Source organism: Cervus canadensis, chromosome 30, assembly GCF_019320065.1.
Source record: "Cervus canadensis isolate Bull #8, Minnesota chromosome 30, ASM1932006v1, whole genome shotgun sequence".
In the NCBI taxonomy this organism is placed as follows: Eukaryota; Metazoa; Chordata; class Mammalia; order Artiodactyla; family Cervidae; genus Cervus; species Cervus canadensis.
This window is the reverse complement of record NC_057415.1, coordinates 32,493,740-32,517,766: the sequence shown is the minus strand read 5'-3', so window position 1 is coordinate 32,517,766 and position 24,027 is coordinate 32,493,740. Positions and strand designations below refer to the sequence as shown.

General features: G+C 36.9%; 1 protein-coding gene across 2 annotated transcripts in view; it reads left to right on the top strand.

Moving 5' to 3' along the window:
• Positions 1-9,120, top strand: part of LPAR1 (lysophosphatidic acid receptor 1) — a 153,903-nt gene extending 144,783 nt beyond the window's left edge. For both annotated transcript variants that reach the window (XM_043453701.1, XM_043453702.1), the window contains exon 4: positions 6,660-9,120. In XM_043453701.1, the coding sequence (XP_043309636.1) occupies positions 6,660-6,961 (302 nt within the window). In that variant the 3' untranslated portion in view covers positions 6,962-9,120. The remainder of the gene's footprint in view (positions 1-6,659) is intronic.
• Positions 9,121-24,027: the final 14,907 nt, after the last annotated feature.

Below are 24,027 nucleotides of genomic sequence, written 5' to 3'. Positions count from 1 at the left end.
AAGATGCTGCTTTACCTAGGATAGTCAGGTTTGGATTTTGAGGAAGTGATACTTAATAGTAAGAAGACATGAAGATCTACAGAAAGAATATTCCAAGATGAAAACACATGTATGCAAAGATCCTGACACAGAAATAAGCTTGGTATGTGTGTGGCTAGAACCCAGCGAATGAGGGTTGCATGGAAAGAGATGAGGCTGAAGGGTCTGACGGGCGCTAGTAGTGTCGGACATTATGGACCACAGGAAGGATTTCGAGTAGGAAGCTTTGCAGAGTCTTAAGTAGGAAAGTGATGTCATGTGAACTGATTTATGCTTTTGAAAGATCACTCTGGCTGTTCTGTGCAAGCTGGACTTTAGGGGAGGAAGCATGGAGGAAGAGGAATTGGTTAGGGGCCTATAGCAACAGGCAGATAAAAGGTATTGCTTACTTGGCTCGATCTGTAACTGTGGAGAAGTGGTTTCTACCGGCTGTTCTCAAGCACAGATGGTCTTCTTTAAGAGCTAGTCCTAGTATGCATGCCACTTTAGCCTGTGCTTTCCAAAGTATGGTTGTAGGACAAGATTTAGAGTCTGTTGCAGATTATGGAGCATATATGTATATGCTTCTCACTGGTTAATGTGTAGGAGTATATATAAAATGCCAGAAGGAAGGCACTGTTGGCCTTCTTCTGTGTATACGGAAGCCAGCGTCATGTTGAGCAGGACAGTATTATGGGGCGAAACTTATGCACAGGAATATTAAAAAAAAGAGAACATAATGAGTATTCTCCTATGATTTGAAGATCTGTGTGTTGTTAATGTCCTTCTCTAAAAGATAAATGTTGCTCTCAGGAACAAGGGAAAGAAACACTAGAATATATCACACAATGAATGAAATCATGAAACTTTAAATGCATGAAACATTATTAAGACCATGAAGAAATAGAAGTGGTAGGCATTATACTAAATGAAGTAACATTGGTATTAAGATAGAAATGACTTATTTTTGGAGATATCTCATTTGCATTAATATCATTTTCTGTGTTCTAGAAAAGATTTTATAATGAACATAGTTTACTCTTTTGGAAAAACTTTTTTCTTTAAAAGCCATCCATATACTTCTCCTGCAATGACTCCTTTACTGTTAGACCTAGCAATAAGCTTTGTATCTGTAGTCTCTTACCTAACAGTCTCCTTTAAGATTTATAATTTAGAATGATTTCCTAGCTAGCCATATGTGCACCTTAAGAGCAGAAATCAGACTATAACTACAGAAATAAACGAAAATTGATTGGATTCTGGGATATCCAGATGTCTGCTCTGAAAGAATACACACTTTAGTGGCAACTAGAAAAAGTAGTTTATGTGTTTGTTTGAACGCTTTTTTCCCCTTTTGATCTCTACCACACGTCTCTAAGGTGGGGAGACTGTTTCAGAGATCCTCATTTGAGGAACATGAAAAACGTGACCAAGGAAAGGTTAACTTGGACACAGCAGTGGTATAGAATGGACTTGACTGCTTTTAGATCTGTGGATGTCTGATTTTTTGTAAAAGCACAAATTTGCCCGCCAGACTGGAAGTGTTTTCTGTTTTTTTCATCAAAAACCTTGGACTCCCTCCCACAAGGTCTTCTCTCTCAGACATTTTTTTTCTCTTTAACTTTAGTTCTTAAGTTCCATATATAAACAAAGTTCAACTAGTTAGGAAAAAGTCCCTCTAGAAAAAAAAAGCCTCTAATTGTGAGACCAGATGGTAAGCATTATTCAGCTGATGGGGGTGTGTAGATTTCAGGGAAGGTGTGGTAATCTGATCTGGTTCTGCAGCTGTGACCTCTTGTTCTAAAACAGCCTCTTTCCTCCCTGTTTTTTGCTTCTACATTCCAGCACCTCTCCTTCCATCTTTGTGGGCACCGGGGCCCTCACAGATCGATTTGACAGATGCAGAAGAAAGGAATGAAGCTTGCTCTGCTATTTATTCCAACCCACAATATATTTTGAGTAGTCTTCTCCCCATGTTACTTGTAATATTGGCAAATTGTGCAGAATGTAACCGCTCTTGTTCAGCCCACCGAGAGAGTCTTTGAGGGCTCAAATTGCCATGAGCCCATCAGGATGTCTTCAGGGCATCTCCTATCTGAACTTATGCAGTTTCCTCAAGCTAAAGCTAAATAAGAATCGAGGGCATCATCTCCATTCTCCTCACCTCCCCTCAGAAAACACCAGCCAACAATTTCTTCTGTGTTTCCTCCTTCAGTGGAAGGTAGCACCATCCTTCCTTCTCCCAAATGGAAAATCTAGAAATCATTCTCAACTCATCTCTAAAATACTTTGCCAGTCTTTTCATATTTCTCTTCTCTCATTGCCACTGCCTCTGTTCAGGCCCTTCTTATTTCTCCTCTAGGATTTGGAAATATCTGGTTTTGCTTTTATCTTTATCTCGATCGTTTTTTTCTTCCTTTCTATTTCAGTGTTGTATATTAAACCAGATTCTGGCCAATGAGGCTGATGAAGTTAAAATCTCATAAGGTAGATGAAGTATTTCTTATGTGTTCTGCAGCCACATATTATAGTATGTGGCTATTCTGAGAGTCAGTGCTGGAAAAACCTCAAATGTCTTTGCCAGGCTCTATATGATCTTGAACATCTTCTCTTCTGGTACTTCTGCTTCTGACTTTACAATAAGCGACCACAAACTACTTGTGCTTCCTCTTTCTTTCATGCTGTTGCATAACACTTCTTGGTATTATGCCTTAATTTGTGGGGATTCATCCATCAGAAATGTTCTGGAAATACACAAACTACGTAAAGGATTGTCTCTATTGAGTACCACAATATTTTTTTTTTTTTTATTAGTTGGAGGCTAATTACTTCACAACATTTCAGTGGGTTTTGTCATACATTGACATGAATCAGCCATGGAGTTACATGTATTCCCCATCCTGATCCCCCCTCCTGCCTCCCTCTCCACCCGATTCCTCTGAGTACCACAATATTTTATCCATTATCTTCAGTAGGTACTGAGTTGACCAGTGAGAAAGTCCAAAATGATTTGGGGCTCTGTGCTTCTCTATGTTCCTCTCTTTTCCTTCTTGTTATTCTTGTCACATCCATCTTCAAGTGATAGCAATCTCTTATAATTGGGATGGTGTCTGAGGACTTTTTGAAATGCTAGGTCTTCATGGTGTAAAAGATGCTTCCACATTTTGCCCTGGAGGAACTCTGCACTGGTACTGTGCTACACCAGCCTAGATGCATTACGCCTCCCATGACGGCAGAAGGTAATGTGGTCAGGTAGACGTGCAGTGCTTTTACATGTATCTCAGTCTGATCCTCATCACACCCAGCGGAGGGGGCCAGGAGCTATTGTTGCTCTACTTGACGCATGTGCAGATTGGGGGTTCTTTTCATTCTTATCAACCTGCCTTATGGGTGTGAACTTGAATCTCCTCAGATTATGTATAGGTAGACTGTCCACAGGTTATCGATCCAGGGTCCCCAATGCACTTCTCAATTTCTCTGACCCGAATGGATGATGGTTGGCTCCTTTTTACTACAGGGGGTTGGATATAGTTTTCGTTTTAAGAAGCCTGGTGATAAATCCATAACTTGAGCAAAGTTGATCTCATACTATTCAATCACTATTGTTGAGAAGCCTAATCACTTAGGAATTTTCCAGGGCCTCTTTTCCACTGCAATAATCCACCTTCAGCTTTCGGTCAGTTTGGTCCTCACACCTCTGTGAAAGAGTGGGGAAGGGAGAAGAAAGAAAAGCTCTGTGTGACTGATTTTAGATGTCAGTTTTTGAGGTCTGTACTGAGTCTCTTAAATTAGTCGGGTCTTGAAGATCCAAACACCGAATGTTGGAACGGTGTGGTTGTGAAGCAGGGAGAGGACTTGGAGTTCTTCAGTGAAACACCCGTGTGTGTTACCTCCCGGTCAGGCCACAGAGTTCCCACTTCCTGTCTCTAATCTGGCAAGGCTTCCTGCGTGGTTGATAAAAACCCATTGGACTAGTTCTGGAGACCATGGCTTTTATCACAGAGATCTTGCTCTTTTTGAATTTAAAAATTAGAAGAAGTTATAAATAACAAATGACTGTATTTGAATCTATTACTTTTGAAGAAAGGCAGTTTGAGCAAATCCATGAGAATAAGGATGTTCCCTTCTGCTGCCTGGAAGGGAAAAAAGATCATGTTATTTAAAATCTATTGAGATGCATGTTATTGGTATCTAATCCAGCTCTGAATTTGAGCTCAATTAGAGCTTTGATGAAAGAAAGGGAAAAGGAGTCTTGAAAGAATGCTCTGCCATTCATGAAAGGCCTGCATGTTTTTAGTTTCCAAGTAAATGGAATAATGGGACCATGTATTTTCCATCCAAGCATTTTCCATCCTGAGAATAATTCCCTTCCCAGCTTCTCAATGAATAATGCATTAGATCTGAAACTCAAGAGGCATTCCTTTGATTTTCCTTTATGTTTAGCTTTCTGAGTGATTTTCAAGCAAGGAAATTCAAGGACTTGGAATGAATGCTTTATTAACATTTTTACTTGAAGTTCAAATAGCTCCATGGCTATTATCTCCTGATTTTTGAAATATTTTTTCTTTCCTCTCTAAGGAAAGTCTAAGGTATTGTATTTATTAGAAAATGAAGCACCTTGGCCAGTCTTCAAAGTGAACAGCAGTTTAAAACCAATAGACATTTGTGTTTAGAACAAAGAGCTTTATGGGGGTACTTTGCTCCTTTCTTTATTTTCATTTCCCCGCTGAAAAGTTTCAAAAAAGAAAGCTCACATTCAATACTGGGTTGTTTGGGAGACTAAATCTCATTTGTTTACATTTTGTGAAACTCATTCCTTGAGGCTAGTCCGATTCTCGACCCCAATCCAAGCCTCCCTCCCCCTAGGCTAGTACCATTTAAATCAAAATATTCCAGTGCACTTTTGGGATTATCCCCACTCCCTGTCTGCTCATTGTATAGCCTGATTATATTAACACAGAAGGGGGCCATCCAAGTGAGATGTAATTGGACAAGACCTCGCCCACCCCATCATGTTCTCTTATAAAGGATCCCTCTAACATGGTAGTAGATTTTAACACTATTTCAAAACCTCCTTTTTCTCTGGAAGCCAAATGAACAGCTTCAGCAGCTAAATAAATTGGAATTAAGAATATAATTTGTTTTCCATCTTTTATAGTTACAGTAAAATCTTCATGATTTAGAAGAGTTGGGAAAGTGAGAGAATTTAAATAGGAAAACATCTAAAGCATACAATTTTGGCTTAAAATTTTAATTTTATTAATTTAAGAAGTGGGAATGTAACATTTTCTGGAGCATAGACTTTGGAGCCAGTTTAAGAGCAGAAACTCGGGGTTTGCCTTTGGTCTGCCGCTTTCCAGGACCATGGCCTTGAGCAGGGTATTTTACCTTTCGGGGTCTCAGTTTCTTCCTCTGTGTGGTGGGATAACAGTTTCCATCTCACATGGCTATGGTGCAGATGAGATGAGTTAATATTTGTAAAGCATATAGAAAAGCCCCATCTAAGTGATAGCTGATTAAAAATTAAAGTAAATACACATCTTATCACTGGAAATTGCTACTTCCAAACAGGCTTGTGTTACAGAGCAGATAATAGCGATATTATTGTTATTGTTTCTGATAAGAAGCATGGAGTGATTATTTTCTTAGCCCTGGAAGCTCAGCTGGTAAAGAATCTGCCTGCAATGCAGGAGACCCCGGTTCAGTTCCTGGGTCAGGAAGATCCCCTGGAGAAGGGAATGGCTACCCACTCCAGTAGAATTGCCTGGAGAATTCCATGGACTGAGAAGTCTGGCAGAATTCCATGGACAGGGTCGCAAAGAGTCAGACATGACTGAGCAACTTTCACTGACTCACTCATTTGCTCCTACAACAAACCAAATGAGGTAAATGTAATTATTTCTACTTTTCAGATGAGAAAACAGGTAAGAAAACTAATTTGCCAACAATAAGGACCTATTGTGTAGCATAGGCTACTGTATTCAACAACCTTCTAGTAATCGATAATGGAAAAAGAATCTGAAAAAGTATATATACCTGAATCACTTTGCTGTACACATAAAACTAACCCAACATTGTAAATCAACTGTACTTCAATAAAAAAGAAAGTATTTTGCCTAAATTCATCCAATTTAATAAATAGCAAAGCAAGGATCTGAGGCCAGACTGAATCCAGAAACTGTGCTTTAACTAAAATGAGAGGGCATTTGTCACAGTGATTTTTCCTGAGAATAATCTTTTGCTATAAAACACAGTATTTTTATAAGCATCCAAGTGTGTATCCTAGATGCTGAATATCTCTATTTCATATCTCAATTGTTTGGCAAACTCTGTTTTGTTGAAAATAATCATCAATGTCTCATAGTAGCCAATTTAGTAAGGTCCTGAATTAAGGAGATTTTATTCAATTGCTCATTTTATTTTGTTTTATTTTCTTTTCAATTGCTCATTTTATTGTCAGAACCTTTTCTGGTTATTTCAGGAAATGAACATTTTATTTCAAATGATGATCTGATGCCTTTGAAGCTCAGTCTTTTGACCTTGAGCTGAAATCATTTCACCAGATGGGTGCTCCCTTCATCATTCAATTTTTCTGTTCTCTCTTCTTTAAACCTTCCCGCTCCCGCTCCCGGACCCTACAGGTGCCTTTATCATCTGCTGGACTCCTGGACTGGTCTTGTTACTCCTCGACGTGTGCTGCCCGCAGTGTGACGTTCTGGCCTATGAGAAGTTTTTCCTTCTGCTTGCCGAGTTCAACTCTGCCATGAACCCCATCATCTACTCGTACCGCGACAAGGAGATGAGCGCCACCTTCAGGCAGATCCTGTGCTGCCAGCGCGGTGAGAACACCGGCGGCCCCGCGGAAGGCTCGGACCGCTCCGCCTCCTCTCTCAACCACACCATCCTGGCGGGAGTTCACAGCAATGACCACTCCGTGGTTTAGGACAGGAACTAAGATGAGAGGCGGTCGTCATCCATTGAGGGATGAACAGCCTCCCCCTCCCCACAGGCCAGGGCAGGGTGGGGTGTGAGAAAGAGGAAAAATACCTTCGTGTACTTAAACACTAACCCGTGGCAGTATTTGTTCCTTGACCCACCAAGACGTGACATATATTGGAAAATTAGCTTATGTGATACCCCTCATCCTGCTCCCATTCCTTTTGAAAGTAGAAAGTGGAGATCTTGCAATGGAATTCATACGCAGACTCTGGAGTGTCCATGTACACTACACTAACTAGTCTTCAAAAGATTTTGTATGGTTTGGTGCACGTCAGAATAAATTCTGACTAATTGAATCCACAACTTCATTTACATACAGGCTTCCCTTTTTTCTTCTTAAAGGATACATTTCATTTAATAAACATGTTTATGCCTGTCAGCATGCTTGTGATGGATAAGACTGTAGACTGTTTTTAAATGATTTATAACTCCATTTTTTTCCTTATGTTAGGAAAACTGTAAATTAGAATTACGTTTTTAGAAAGCATGCATGAAAATGTATGTATGCAGTATGCCATACTTAAAAAGACAAAAGAGTATTAATTTTAAATGTTCTAGGGAATAGAAAAACCTAGATTTCAAAGCCAGTATTTGTTTAGGTTATGAAACAAACAATGATCTAATCACAATATTACCTTTTTTATTAAAGTGTTGTAACATGTATAAAACAGGAAATGTAAGTTTATTATCAGAAGAATATGTACTCTATAAAAGTTATAGAAGATGAGCACAGTGGTGTGGTCCCACATATTTATAGTACCCGAGTACATTCTAATTATCAGTTCATCAGAGGAATTTTTTAATAACCTGTGTTTTTCTGTATTATAATACACAGTCATTGTAGAAAACTTGAAAAATACCGAAGTGTATGGAAACAGAAAAAATACTGATAATATCACAACCCAGAAGTAACCACAGTTAACAGCTTTTCCCCCTGTGTATGCTGTATGTATATTGTATACCTTTTTATATAATTGCAGTCATACTGTAAACAATTTTATAACCAGTTTGTTTTTTTCCACTGCAGAATTGCCACATTTTCCTATGGCATTAAAAATTTTACAAAAACATGACTTTAATGGCTATATAATATTCCATTTAATGGATGCAACTCAATTTAACCATTCCTGTATTGTTGGTTATGTCTAATTTTCACTATTATAAATAATGTTGCAAAAATTTATGTACATAAAACTTTGTCCATATAATTATTTACTTAGGATACATTCCCGTGAAGGATTTTTTTTTTAAATGTGAAATGTCTTTTTATGCTCTTACCTTTTATAAAAGAAGATTTCCTACTTTTGCCCTGTGTGGGTGGCAACAGTGAGGAAAGCCAGTTAAATTACCTTTTTACAAAGGAAATGCAGTGGTTACTTTAGTTGAGAGTGACTTTTTTTATATAACAAAATGGACTAGAAACAATCTGTTGTCACAAACAGCCAGGATACCCTACTTAATATGTTTAGCAATTCCAGATTTCATTTGAGCAACAATGACCCAGCTCTTGGTAACCACAACTTTAATGTAGAATTGAAGAAAATGCAAAGAAGTCAAACATGCCGAATGAATAAAGGATCACCTTCATGTTAAACAGCTTCTGTAGCAAAAGGGTTGAGTGTGTCCGTACGTGACCAGATGCTTACTGTGTGTTCTTTAGGGCCACCCCCACGGATGCCACCATGTTAGGTGATGCCTATTTAACGGTCCAGGTAAACTAATTATTGCATCAGTTGGTAGTAATATGTAACCAGTAAAGTCACAGTCATGAAGCAGGTGTGGGAAAGTTAGGAGTATGTTTGAGAGAGAGATGTCCAGGAGAAGAATGTCTGTTTAGGAAGGAGGAAGTCAGCGTCTGGTCACAATTTGAGCAGAGGGCACACTTAACAAGTGCCCAAACCAGGAGGAGGATGGGGAAGCAGTTAGCAGAAAGGTGTCTGCACAGGTTTTATGCAAAATACAGAGCATTTTATAGAGGAAGGAAAGAAATGAACTTGGACTTTTATTCACGCACACTTACTCTGAAGATGTGGACTATTTGAAATTTAAAAACATGCTACGTGGACTTTAATAAATCATTCTGAATCAATGTTTGGCAACGTATGGTTCTGGTCAGCGCTTGTTCTCTTGTTCAAGAGTCATCTTTGCACTGCATGGTGTCTGCCTTCTGTGACCTCTTTCTGTTCCTGCCACAGGGGCTTCTGAACTCAGAGGGGAACCCACCACATGCTTCCCCAGCTCAGAACTGCTGTTTTTTTCAGAGTCATAAGTCTCTTCAGTGTCCGAGAGGTGGTGGTTTATGTTGTCTGAAAGGAGAGATAACATCTTAGGATAATACTTCATCTCAGCAGTGTAACTATGTGAGTGAGTTTCTTTTGGAAAAACTAATTTTATAAAACCTTTATGATGTCTTTATGGTAAACTCTCACCAGGAGTTTATAAACTTACGGTTATCTTTATGTTTTTAATAACTAAGAAGATAAAAGTGATAGGTACCTCCCAGTTATATGCTAATTATATTCTTTTCCATATATTGCTAAGATGGGGGAAAATAACAAGGTGTTTATTCAAATGAATGTCTCAGTGAGTATTTGAAATAGGATTCTGAACTTTTAAATTTAGGTAGTTGTAAGACTGTTAGAAATCAAATGCCTCAAAACTCTTATTCACAAATTAACCATGTTTTGTTGCTGTTTTTTTTTTCCCCCAGTGAAAACATAATTTCCTGGATTCGAAACCTCAACTAACATTATACAATTAGTGAGTCTTATTGGTTTTCTCATGTTCTTTCCCAGTTAACTATTGCTTTATGTTCCATTGTTCATCATCTTTCTCATTTATTCCATGAGTCTCTCAACTTCTAAAACAGAATTTTGTGATATTGTTTCCAGCCTTTCTTCTTAAACCCAGAGTGTGACTTGTGCTAGATAAAAAACATAGAAATACTTTATCAGGTCCCTTCATTATTACAAGACCTTTGGAAACAAATTGCTTATTTTTTTAACACAAAGTGAGTTGTACCTGAACCCAGATGGCTCAGAGGCTTGGAGTTGTTTCTTTGTGTTGGGATGGACTTGAACTCAGGCACCATCTGACAGAAGAAATGTGTGTAAGGAAGAGCCAAAGCAAGTCATCAGTCTTCCACAGCAGGGATCCGTTAGTCTGTAACATTCTTCTGTACTTTGTGTAGTCTAAATAAAAGTTCTCTGATTCTTTGATTGATAGTGCTCATATTCACAGGTTACTTACTGTTAATCTGTTTAATGATATGGTAGGTAAAGATCATTTACAAATCTAAAGTAGAGATTGGTAAGCTATGGCCTATTGGCCAAATCTACCTGTTTTTTTTATGACCTGTGAGCTAAGAATGGGTTTTACATTTAAAAATCACTTTAAAGTGATTGGGTAAGGGCGGGGGGAAGGGAATATTTTTTGAAACATGAAAATTATATGAAATTCAAATTTCAGTGTAAGTAAGGTGCTGCTGTGGTTCTCACTGCATACTGTCAAGGAGCACATGATTTGTTCTGTTACTGGTAACGTTAACTGGATTTCTTAGGATGATGTCTGCCATATTTTGCCACTGTGGGGAAAAAAAACACTTTGTTTTTTCTTTTATAATAAGCATTTTGTAGGAAATATTCTGTTCTTCATCAAATTTTAATATCTGATTTTACCATCCATTGATATTTCTTGGATGCATGAATCATTCACTGATGGTTGCCAAATGAGTTTCTAATTCTCTTTTTAAAATGTATTAGTTAGCTCTCTACTTTGAAAAAAAGCTTTGCCCTCTCCCATTTATTTATTCATTTATTTGTACTAATATGGGCTCATGAATTCTGATTTTATCCAGTTGGTTATAATGTTGCTGTTATTTTAAAATTAAACTTTTGAGATAATTTTAAGTTCATGTGCAGTTCTAAGAAATAGTATGACAAGATCCATGTACCCTAAATTCAGTTTCCCCCAGCAATGATACCTTGTGAAACCAGAGTAGGACATCACAGCTAGGATACTGACGTGGATACAGACAAGGTACAGAACAGTTTGGCCACCACAAGACCCCTCCTGTTTCACTTTTATAAACACTCTATCTCCCTTACCCCCATTCTGACTCCTAGGAACCACTAATCTGTTCTCATTGCAGTTACATTTTAACTTTTTTTGTATTGAAACTCCTAAGAACTTCTATATATATGACAATAGTTTCAGAATGTGGGGTTTGATACTTCCCTAGAAGTTGTTATTTCTATGTACTCTCCATACAGAGAGAGGGAGTTTTGTGAATCTAAAAGCTACACAAACCTAACAACATTTCAAGGAATACAAAAATAAGTAAAAAGTAAGAATCTCTCCTGTGGGATGGAAGCTAGACCACAGACACTGGTTGAGCACATTGCCTGTCAAATAGATTGTCACAAAGCGATTTTCTGTTTTCTTTCATGAAACTCAGTGTCTTCCCATTGGCATCAGGGGGTGTGGCTTCAGTCTGCTGCTTGTTTTGCATCTTATCTGTTAACTTTCATCTTTCTTTCAGGAAAGGAATCTTACTTCACTTTGTATTCTCCACCTCCCCTCACACAGTGCTAAATAGTACATATTAATACTTGCTTGTTTAAATGAAAGAAAATGGGTGAGCCACAAGAAAAGGTATTCTTAACCAAGAAATGCTCCTTAGTTCCATGAGCCTGATAAAGGTTTGCCTTCATGTGTAAGAATGTTGCAGTTAAAATTAAGTAGGAGCAATGAAAAAACAAGGACAAGGGCTGCAAATGATACAACGTTTGTGCTTTCTGTGGCTTATTTGACTTATTTTGATTTTTAATATTATTGTGTTTTGAATCTGGAGTGTTATCTACATTTATATAATTTGTATTTTGATCTTTGCAGTGACATTGTTACACATGAGGAAATTGTGTCTCAGAGGAAAAATTGGGGGTCTGATATTTGTTGTCTAGAGAACTTTTTGAAACTAATAATTTATTCTTTATGTTGTAATTCCTAATTCCTCATATATACTTACCTTGGCTCTCCAAACAAATGATGAGTTTCTTGATCAGTACAATGCATTGCATTTTAAAAAGTCCTTTAAAGAACCTAGTACAGTAAAAGTATTAGATAACATGAGGTCCATGGGCAGGCACCTGAACTGTTCTCTGTAGGGTTTACATTGTTGCATGTATACCTATATCCTGAGCTAGATTATACATTCTTTGAGAATGAGATAGTCTGGTATTTTCCACCTCCTTTAAATGAATTCAAGGGACTAGAAGAAAGCTGAAAATATGGTGCCTTTACTAAATGGTTCTTGACTGAGAACTATAAGAACATAATTAGGTGTTGTCATTGTTATTACTATCACTTGTTCTTTAATTTATGCATCCAAAAGGACTTTTTTGAGGCCCTCTATGTAGTAGGCCCTTGGGATACTGCTGTAAAGGAGATACGCAAGATCTTTAATGAGCCTTAAAATTCAGTAAGAGTGAGGGAGATAATAGGGAGAAGTAAGTTAAAAGTAAAATTACAAGTTGTATTAAATGCTATGAAGAAAGTATTGTATGACAAAGAAATTAAAGGAAGATAAAGGGATAAAGAAGGCAGAGAGAGGAAATGCCTTTGAGAGTCTAAAAAGCCTTCTTTTGGGGACGGGAATTGTCCTCTCAAAGCCCACTCCTAGAGCCTGAGTTGCATGAAGGTGTGGCTCTGACAGGCTCTTCAACTTGTACCCACATAACCAGGACCTGTGAAAACACCCCATTAGAAAAATGGACATGAATCCAACATAAATAGGTAGGAATTCCAGGCAAGATGTGTAAGTGCTTGGCGAGAGAATGCATGCATTTTGGAAAGAAGGACCATGAGAAAGAAGCTTGAAAGGCAGCAGGTATGATGTCTTGAGTGATTTTGAAAGTCATTTTATCCTGTGACATAAGTGGACTGTGTTAAAGGACTTACATAAAGGAGTGACAGAGTCTGGTTTATGCGTCAAAATAAATTAAAGAGGAGGAAGCTTGGAGGCAAATGACAGGATCAGAGGTTGTCACATTAATGAAAGATGAAGGTGGTCATGGAGATGTCGAGAAGGAGATGGATGGCGAACGAGATGTTTGGGACCTGGTGATTGTGTAATGAAGTCATTCCTCAGGTTGTGACCTTGGCCTCTGGACAGATGGGGTGCGAGATGGTGGCACTAAGGAACATAGGATGATGAGCAAGTTTACAGGAAGAAGATGGTACATTTTGCAACATCTGAGCCACCCAAGGAGAACTGTGCAGTTGGGAAGCGGCTGTGTGATACATGAAGCTCAGCGTGCATTCTCAGGACTGAAGATCCAGATCTTGGAGTCTGTAGTCCTGTGCTATCCTCCTTCCCATTCCTCCTCAAGAGAGGAAACACCAGAGCTGTGGACCTGTTTGAATAGAAAGAAAGAAAAGCAAGGAAATGGGGAGGAATAAAAGAGTAGGACTTAATAACGGAAAATATTATCCAGAAATGTGGAGATATTTCTTTTTCACAAAATAAAGTTAGCTAAATACAGAATATTTGGTGGTGGTGGGTTTTTTTTTTTTTTTTTTTGACATTACATTGCAGAGATAGATCCAAAGTTGATAAATATGTACCTACCTAATTGTATAGTTGAGGCAGAGATGTTTAGAACCCATTAACGTCTTACATTCTCCCTCCTGGGCTGTGGGAAAACTACAGTTCTGTTCAGCAGGTCCATGTGATGAATCATGGCCAGTAGCCTGTAAGCAGATGTTGACCAGTGTCATTTCTAGGCGGAGGAAGTAAAAAGCTCCTGTGCTAGTCTCCGGATCTTTTTTTCCCCGAAAGCCAAGCACAGAGATGTGAACATGAAGAGAATGATGTCCTCATGAGCCTGGGACCTGGAATGATTCTGTAGCGCAAAATGCCTGCCAACTTATAATGAATGTATAGCGTGATCAAGAAATAAACATTTACTGTGTGTATGGTAAGATTTTCGTGGTTCATTTGTCACTGCAACATAGCTTATAATAACTAATAAATAGTATTAAATTTTTATGAATGTTAGGTTTCTAATTGTTTAGCTTTTCTGGATCACAGGGAATGTACATTTTAAAAAAATTTCTTTTTAGAGAATAGCAGAAAACATACTCCCCAAATTCATATCAGTTTATGGTCCCACATGTATGAGAATATTTCATCAATACTAGATGCTCTCAGTTTCTTTAAAAGTTTGGATGGAAAATCCCAAAACTTAGATATAAAGAATTTCTATATAACATATGCGTGAAAGAAGAAATCTCAAGGAAAATTTTAAAGTATCTTGAACTAAATAAAAATATACAACCTATCAAAATTTGTGGGATGTAGTGAAAGCAGTGTTTAGAGGGAAATTTATAGCAGTGAATGTGTATATTAGGGAAGAACAAAGATCTGAAGTCAGTCATCTGAGCACCCACCTTAGGGAAATAAAAAAGAAGGGCAAATTAAAATCAAAGTAAGTAGAAGAAAAGAAAAAATTATTACTATTTTAGTGTGCTAAGCCAAGAAAAAAGATATACAGGTGAAGGAAGAAGAAATACAACTGACTGTGTTTGCAGATAGTATGTGTACATAGAAAATCTGAACAAATCGACAAAAAACCTGAAACTGATCAATTATAGAAAGGTAAGTGGTAAGATTAATGTGCAAAAGTCGATCACTTTCTTATAGCAATGAACAAGTGGAATTTGAAGTTAAAAACAACGCCATTTACATTAATGCTAAAGAAAATGAAATACTGGATTGGCCAAAAAGTTTATTCCATAATCTTATGGAAAAACTCACATGAACTTTTTGACCAATTCAGTACTTAGATATAAATCTAACAAAACATGGACAAGATCTATATGAGAAAAACTAAAAATTCTCATTTAAAAATTAGAAAACTAAATAAATGGAAAGATATTTCAAGGTTATGAATATTGTCAGGTGTCAGTTTTTCACAAATCGATTTGTAGATTCAATGCAGTCCCAACCAAAATCCCAGAAAGATACTTTATGGATATTAACAGATTCTAAAGTTTTTATGGAGAGGAAAAAGACCCAGAATAACCAATGCAATAATTAAGGACAAAATTGGAGAACTGATACTATCCAACTTTAAGATCAAGACAGTCCAGCTGACACTATCTAACTTTAAAATCAAGACAGCCCAGCTGAAACTATCCAATTTTAAAATCAAGGCAGTCTGATACTGGTGAATTATTGGACAAGTAGATCAATGGAACAGAATAGAGAGCCTAAAAGTTGACCTGCCCAAACATAGTTAACTGATCTTTGAGAAGGGAACAAAGATTTGTTCCAACACAATGAAAGGGTACTGGAACAACTGAATATCCACATGTAAAAACCTGAATCTAGACACAGACCTTATACTCTTCACAAGAATTAAATGGATTAAAGACATAAATGTAAAATGCAAAACTACAAATCTAGAAGTTAACAAAGGTAAGAAAGCTTTAGATGACCTCGAGTTTAGCGAGGACTTTTTAGATACAACACTAAAGGCATGATCCATGAAAGAATTGATAAACTAGACTTAATATTAGAAGTATCTGCTCTGTGAAAGATGCTGTCAAGAGAATGAGAAGACAAGCTGCAGACTGAGAGAAAATACTGGCAAAAGATGCACCTGATAAGGCGCTCTTTCCCAAAATATACAAAGAACTCTTAACATTAAACAATAATAAAAGTAAAATCTTTTTAAATAGCTAAAAAACCTGAACTGGTGTTTCACTAAAGAAAATATATAGATGGCAAACAAACATACAAAAAGATCCTCAACATCATATATTATTAAGGAAAATCAAAAGAACAAGATACCGCTATAAACCTATTCAGTCAGTCAGTTCATTTGCTCAGTCGTGTCCGACTCTTTGCCACCGCATGGACTGCAGCACGCCAGGCCTCCCTGTCCATCACCAACTCTGGAGTTTACTCAAACTCATGTCCACTGAGTCGGTGATGCCATCCATAAACCTACTAGAATAGCAACAATTTAAAAGACTGATAACATCAAATGCTGGCAAGGATATGGAACAATAGGAACTCTCATTCATTGCTGGTGGGGATGCAAAATGGTTCAGCTACTTTATAAGACAGTTTGGTGTTTCTTACAAAACTAAACAGATTCTTCAGTTCAGTCGCTCAGTCGTGTCCGACTCTTTGCGAGCCCATAAATCGCACACATTCTTAGCAGCATCCAGCAATTGAGATCCTTGGTACTTACCCAAAGGCTGAAAATTTATGTTCACAGACAAACCTACACGTGGATGTTTATAGAAAGGACAACACTTTTCATTGTTTAGAAGCCCTGTTTGGATGGTTCTTGGAGGCACCTAGTTAAGGGTTTTTGAAATATGAAGAAAATACTGTATGGTCATAAACTTAGCTTCATCTTTAGACCATGTTTTCCTGACAGTGTCCTCAATTTGTTCTTTGCCCAAAGTCATTTTTACTTAGCACTCTTTACTATTTTTAGAAATTGATAGTTTCAAACCAAACTATTCCTGGATTCTTTATATTTAACAATCCTTTAGCTCATCTCTCTCCTGTTGCATTTTACTATAAATGTCTATAAGAACACAGGCAAAACCTGCAATACTATATGTAGATAGCTCCTTAGTTAAACTATCCAGCCTGTAGGCACATTTTTTTAAAATTCTTCCATGTTCCTGTAGATGTTAGTGTTACTAAACTTTGTGCCACTATTTTAAAAGGATCCCCTCCTAATTTCCAATACTGTTTTTCTCACTTTCTTATGTCTTCACCACCAGCAGCCTTGAAGATCACATTTATGATGTTAACTGAAAATTTCACATTGTCATTTTTTTTTTCTGGTGTTACTATAGTATATTATTTGAATCATTTCTTCTGCTGGGGTCCCCAAAGTTCAATCCTCTGCCTATTCTCACAGAGCTTACAGTAAGCTTACTGGTAAGAGTAATTATTATGAATGAGATGAAATTTATAGGGGACTTAACCTTGTTTGAAAAGAGGAAGAGGCAGCAAACAAGGCTTCTCTGAGAAAGTAACTTTCAAGTTTACAGCTGAAGACTCTCTAGAAGTTGTCTAGATGAAAAAGGGGCATGGAAAGGTTGATGGTAGGTCATGTGTAAAAATTTTAAAGCATGCTCTTACGTATGTGAAAGAGTGTATATATGGAGCATGAAAAAGGGGGGCTAGAATCAGGATGACAGGAACGATGTTAGGTAGAACCTTATCATTCATGCTAGGGAATTTTCCCTCTATTCTAAGAGCAATGAGCCACTCAGTGGTTTCCAGGCAAGGAGGCAAATCATGAGCTGATTGGATGCTAGTTTAGATGGGGCCATGAGTGAATGAAAGGAGACCAGTAAGATGCTACTAATGAATCTGAAGTGAAAAATGATGTTTGCTTAGAGGAGGGTGTTGGTGTAGATGAAAAGAAGTGGGCTATTTTAGATACATGTGAAAAATAAAAGCAACCAAGATTTAGTAATTTGATGGGATGTGTATTATAAGGGAAAATGAAATAAAATTCTCTTGTCTCCGGATTAAGCACGATGAAGTTGCCCAGTCATGTCCAACTCTTTGCCACTCTATGGACTGTAGCCCCCCGGGCTCCTCTGTCCGTGGGAATTCTCCAGGCAAGAATACTGGAGTGGGTTGCTATTTCCTTCTCCAGGGGATCTTCCCAACCCAGGGATGGAACCCGGGCCTCCCACATTGCAGGCAGACTCTATGCTCTGAGCCACCAGGGAAGCGTGATAGTGGTGCCATTTACTAAGAGGAAAATTTAGATAAGGAACGTATTTGGGGTGAAGACAGGGAGAAGAATGTGAGTTTACTTATAGATGTGTTTGGTGGTCGCTACCTCTGATACACCTACAGGGAGATCTGTTTACCCCCGAACATAGGGCTGAGTGTGTGTGAATATGGTTTCCTTATTAAAACATATTGCTTAAAAAAATACCACTTTTGTATTTGTTAAAGTCCCTTCTCAGCTATAGCCACCTTGGGCTTCCCAGGTGGCTCAGTGGTAATGAGTCCTCCTGCCAACCAGGAGACCCAGGTTTGATCCCTGGGTCAGGTAGATCCCCTAGAGAAGAAAATGCAACCCACTCCAGTATTGCCTGGGAAATCCCGTGGACAGAGGAGCCTGTCCAAGGGATGGCAAAGAGTGAGACACAACTTAGTGACCAAAACCACCACCGCAAAAAAATAAAAAAATAAAAAAAAAAAAAACCACCACCGCATAGTCCGTTCTCACTATGAATGTATTGACATTTCTTCTATTTCCTCTATTGTTTTATTAGCTTTGGTAGAGGATGGCAAATGTATTAGCATTTTCCAAGCAACAGCTCTTGGGTTTTATTATTCTTCCTACTGTCTTCTTACATATGAATTTAGTAATTCTTGATCCTATCTTTGTTAATTCTTTTCTTCTCATGTCCTTGCCTTATTTAGGGACACATGAGTTGAACGCTTCATTCATGTAAAAATTTGTGCATTTTGAAGATGCAACTTTACCATGAACCCTGAATTCAGATTTGGAACGATCTATTAGACTTCGTTTACTTTAAAATTAATTTACTATGTAAAATTTAAATGACTATTTCAAAGAGAATAATAGAGAAAAGAATGACGTATTCAGAATAGTATCCATATATGCAGATAAATTAGCATATTTTAGTTTTAGAACTGCTATCGAAAATAATAATCATTAAGAAGTATACTAATTGTTCACAGCATTTGTTTATACAAGTATATTGGAGCAGAGATGGCATGATAGACTTCAAGTATCACCTATACTAATAAGGCATTGGCCCCACCCAGGCCATTAAACAGGAAGAGTTCCAGGACTTCCCATTATGCTGAAGACAAACCTAGCTAAAGCCCAATGTCACTATTACTATTGGAGATATTTCTCTCCTTAATGTCTAGAGCACAGGTCCATAGAAGCAGCAGCTCTCAGTTTTATCAGAGCCAGTGCCTACCTTTATTAACAATTTTTAGTTTAAAAATTTATTACTATCCTGAAATGAGATTCTTAGTAATGCAATCTACCTAGTTCATATTTCTTTTAAAAAAAAAATCAATATTCTTAATTCCCTAGCTGTAATATAATGGAAAACATATGAAAGGAAGCTAATTTACAATAAAATAATTCTTCAATATGTAAATGCTGAGAAAAGTGCTATAGTAGAGGACATAAAAAAGGTAGTCAGATGTTTGCATATTCGGATGTTGAATAAGTTCAGGTTTAAGAGAATTAAGACAGTACTCAACCAAATATTGTAAATCCCAACACTGAAGTCCAACAAATGTAATTACTTTCAATGCAGTATCAGGTTATTTAAAGGTGAATGAAATGATGAAGACAAGCTGCAGGGAACCTTCTGAGATTTCCTGGGGTTTGCTGCATGGATTAAAGCTGTTGCCTCCCTACTGTCGTTTGGAGCCTCCTGGTGGCAGTTGCCCTGCTTAATACTGATGGGAAGAATTCCAGATCCTACTCTTTCAGTTTTCCTTTTTTTACTGGATTGTAACATCTTACTGGTTCCCTCATGAATTAATGAGCTAAAGGAAATATTTGCCATGTGTTCATTTTATTTTTGAATGAGAGTCATGCTGTTTTATCTCCTAAAAAAATAATCACTTGGCACCATCATTCCCCCAAAAGTCTTGTTCTATCCCACAAATTGCTGAGTGACCTGATGGATGGGAAAAGACTGAGAGTCTGGGATGGAGGAGATAGAATGCACAGGAATTCTGGCCTGAGTACCTGTCAGAACCACAGACAGCAGCAGGGCACACGGCAAACACACAAAAGCAAGGCATGGCTGACTTGTTATATGTGGTGTCAGTCCTTAGACACCAGGTGGGATAAGCCTGGAATCACTGCAAGTCTCAGAGACAGACACACCTCCTCTTTCCAATGCCAGAATTTCATGAGTTTCCTCTTAGGTGAGAAATTTCCAAGAAAAAAATTTTAAAAAAATAGAGAAGTTTTCCAAAGCAAACAGCGTTAAGCTTCAATAAACTAAATTTTGAAATAATTTTCTAAGTTACTCCGCATGAGTGAGTGATTTTTTTTTCCTACCATTGAATGGAAATAGAACCTCAGAAGATCAAATTCAGTTATCAAGAAAGTTACATTTTTGCACCTCCAATATGTAAAAGGCATTTTTGTAAGGCAAAAATTGGATTATGGCATACATATTATCTTAAAACCTGTTTTTCTCCCATATTTTGGACAACTTTCATGCATATGGATATACATGTATCTCAACTTTTAAACTGCTGCACAATATCCACAGTGCATGAACTGTAATTAAAATAATGCTTGGTGAACATTTAACTTTTTATAACTTTTCCCTCCTAAAAAATGCTGGAATCCTTAAGCATCTTTGCACACTTTTCTACTTCCATAAGATAAATTTCTGGAAGTGAAATTGCTGATACAACAATTGAATGTGGCATTCAATTTTTGATTCTACTTAACTGGATGTCCATGAAGATGTCCAGTTATTAGAAAGCCTATTTCCCCCATGCTTTCTTTAATATTGGTCCTAAGGCATCTTTTGATTCTTAACAAAATTGTAGGTGTTTAACTATTTCTAACTTTTATTTTGATTTTTATTTCTTCATTTACTGACGAGATTGATTTTTTTTTTCATAAGTTTCTTATTTTTCTTAGCATACCATTTTTCAGTTGCTGGTCATTTTAATTTGGAAGTTGTTACACTAACCTTTTGTCTTTTTTGTCTTTTACATATCAAAGCTATATTTTCCTAGCTTTGAATGTAATGTCTTTGGCTATATTCATTTCCCCTTAATCAATTCTGTATTATTTTCATTTATAGTTTCTGAATTTTGTGACAAGATTAAAAATATTTTGTCCTCTGTCATTTTATAAATATATCTGAACATCTTTTGTTCCATTTATTTTGTGCTTCTAATATTCTTAGTGGTAAAATACTCAATCTTACTGCAATTTTTAAGTGTATGGTAGGAAGTGAAGATATACCTTTATTTTTCTCAAAACGAAAGTCAACTTTTGTAACATCAATTGTGCAATTTGTTCATATATGTACATATATATGCTTTATAAATATATGTGCCTATGGAGAAAGAGAAAGGATGAGAAAGAAAAAATTTAGTCTGTTGCTCTCAACTCTTTTAGTTAAATAATTATATGTATAATAATTTAATATTTGTTTCAATTATTACAATGTTAGATGTTTTAATATAAGATGCATGAAAGTTATGCTATTCCTATGTCAATATTTTTTCAAGTGTTCTTGAACATTTTTTCTATTTACAACTTAGAATTAGTGTGTCTAATCCCAAAGTAACTTGAAAAGTATGTGAGTTCTTTGCTAGATAGAAATCTGCATTTTCTTTCTAATTACATTTGTGACTAGTATATTTAATTTAAACTATTCTTTCACTTTAGGTATCACATTAAGATGGTTAGCTATAGTGTCCTATTATTATTGTGATTTTGGCCAAATTAAATGTGTATGACTTAGACATTATTGGACCATTTTTTTATATCAACTTGATAGCACAGAAGTTTTTATTTGTTTGTTTGAATTTAGACTTCTCCAAATGTTAGTATTTCTGGGCCTGCTGTTTCTTTATTCATTTTCTTTTTTTTTTCTCTCCATTTATTTTTATTAGTTGGAGGCCAACCACTTCACAACATTGCAGTGGGTTTTGTCATACATTGACATGAATCAGCCATGGAGTTACATGTATTCCCCATCCCGATCCTCCCTCCCACCTCCCTCTCCACCCGATCCCTCTGGGTCTTCCCAGTGCACCAGGCCTGAGCACTTGTCTCATGCATCCCACCTGGGCTGGTGATCTGTTTCACTATAGATAATGATTATTTTGTTTTGGGCATGCAGTTTATAGGAGCTTTCCAGGTGGCTCAGTGGTAAAAGAATCCACCTGTCAATGCAGGAGATGCGGGTTCGATCTCTGGGTCAGAAAGATCCTCTAGAGGAGGAAATGACAACCCACTTCAGTATTCTTGCCCAGAAAACCCCATGGAGAGAGGAGACTGGCAGGCTACAGTCCGTGGGGTTGAAAGAGTTGGACGCGAGTGAGCATGCATGCACATGCAGTTTATAAACAGTAAAAAACTAAGTTTTGCTTTACTACTCATTCCATGAGGTTTTGTATAATAGAGTTATTTAGTTGATTCTTTTTATTTTTCTTTACTATGCTTTTGTATATCCTTATTTTTCTTTGTTCTAATTTTCCATCTTGAAATTATGGTGCTTTTATAATCTCTTTGAAGTTACTTGTTTAAAAATATTTTAAGACATTAACTTTTATTATTAAAAAAATACATGTTTCCCTTTTCCAAGTTCAGAAGTTTATTAGTTTTACTTCCTTCCTACTCTTTTCTCTGAAATTCTCCATCTATTAAAAATCTGCATGTTTATTTTCAGATCTTTTTCATAATGCAGTTTTTCTTTGAAGGATCTTTGCTAACATATGCCAACAAGTCCTTGGAAGGTGTTTGCTGATTATATAGCTCTTTGGGTTTTTTAATACTATGTCTTCCTCTTTACTTATTTATGCTGAATCATTTTTCTTTGGACTTCCATGAATGATATTTTTCTTCCCAGAGGCGTACTTTGTACGTGTGAAATCATGTTTCATTTTTCCTCTCACATGAGCGTTTTTTTGGCCAAGTTTACAACTCTTGAGTGATAATCTTTTTCCTTAATAAATTTTTAAACATTGCTCAGTTATCTCTAGCATGGAGTGTTGTAGGAGTGATAAATGATGCCAATCTGTAATGTTATTATTAAGTGTAGGATATAATCTTTATTTTAGAATTCAGAAGTCAGGAGTCTTTATCTTAGTATCTTTTTTCTAAATGTCTTCTGTAGGCTTGAGAAGAAATCATATTTTCTACTAGTTGAATGCAAGATTTCATGATTTCTTTAGGTCTACCATATTCATTCTATTTTAATATATTTGATATTCTGCTGTTTTCTGCTTTTTCTGTCAATAATTGAGAAAGATGTATGGAGGTCTACTTTGATAGTGTGTTTTTCCTCTGACTGGGAGTGGGGCCTATCCATTTCTACTTTATGTATTTTGAGGCTATTTCATTAGAGTATTCATATTTAAAAAGATCTTCCTAGTGAATTAAATCTATCATTATGTAGCAATTTCCCCCCAATAGCTTAGCAATAAAGAATCCACCTGCAATACAGGAGACCCAGGAGACATGGGTTCAATTTCTGGGTTGGAAAGATGCCGTAGAGAAGGAAACGGCAACCCACTCCAATATTTTTGCCAGAAAAAATCCCATGGACAGAGGAACCTGGTGGGCTACAGTCCATAGGATTGCAAAGAGTCAGACATGACTGAGCATGTGTGCAATAATGCTTTTTAACATGTGTTTTTAAATTTGATATTGAATGCTTCTTTACCATTTCTTCTCAGGATTCAGTGAGTCTTTCTGATGTAAACCTCAGTTAACTCAGATAAAATTTCTTCTATTGTTTTCTTCATGCACTCTGTAGTTTCCTGACAGACCTAATTATACAGATGTTGGGCCATTGTCATCTATTATTCATATTACTGAGCGTTTCTCTTATGATTCACATAATGTCTTTTAGTTGCTCTAAATTCTGTAATAATTCTGCTAGAATGGAGGCTCTATGGGAGCAGGGCTTTGTTTGCTTCTTGTATCCCCAGTGTCTGGATATAAGCCAGAACAGAGAGCAGAGAAAATGCTTAAATAATATCTACTGAATGAATTCTTGGTGTGCTTGTTCTAATTTGTTTTCAGCAGTCTAATGTTAATCCTGATATTTCTGGCCTCTATTACCTATTTTTAAATTTGATCAATCATCTTTTTTTCCCAACAAGAACTCATTCTTGTTCTCTGATTATTCCTTTTCCTATAGCACCCTACATTAACTCTATGCATCCATAAAATCTATTAATTTGCACTGAAAATACAC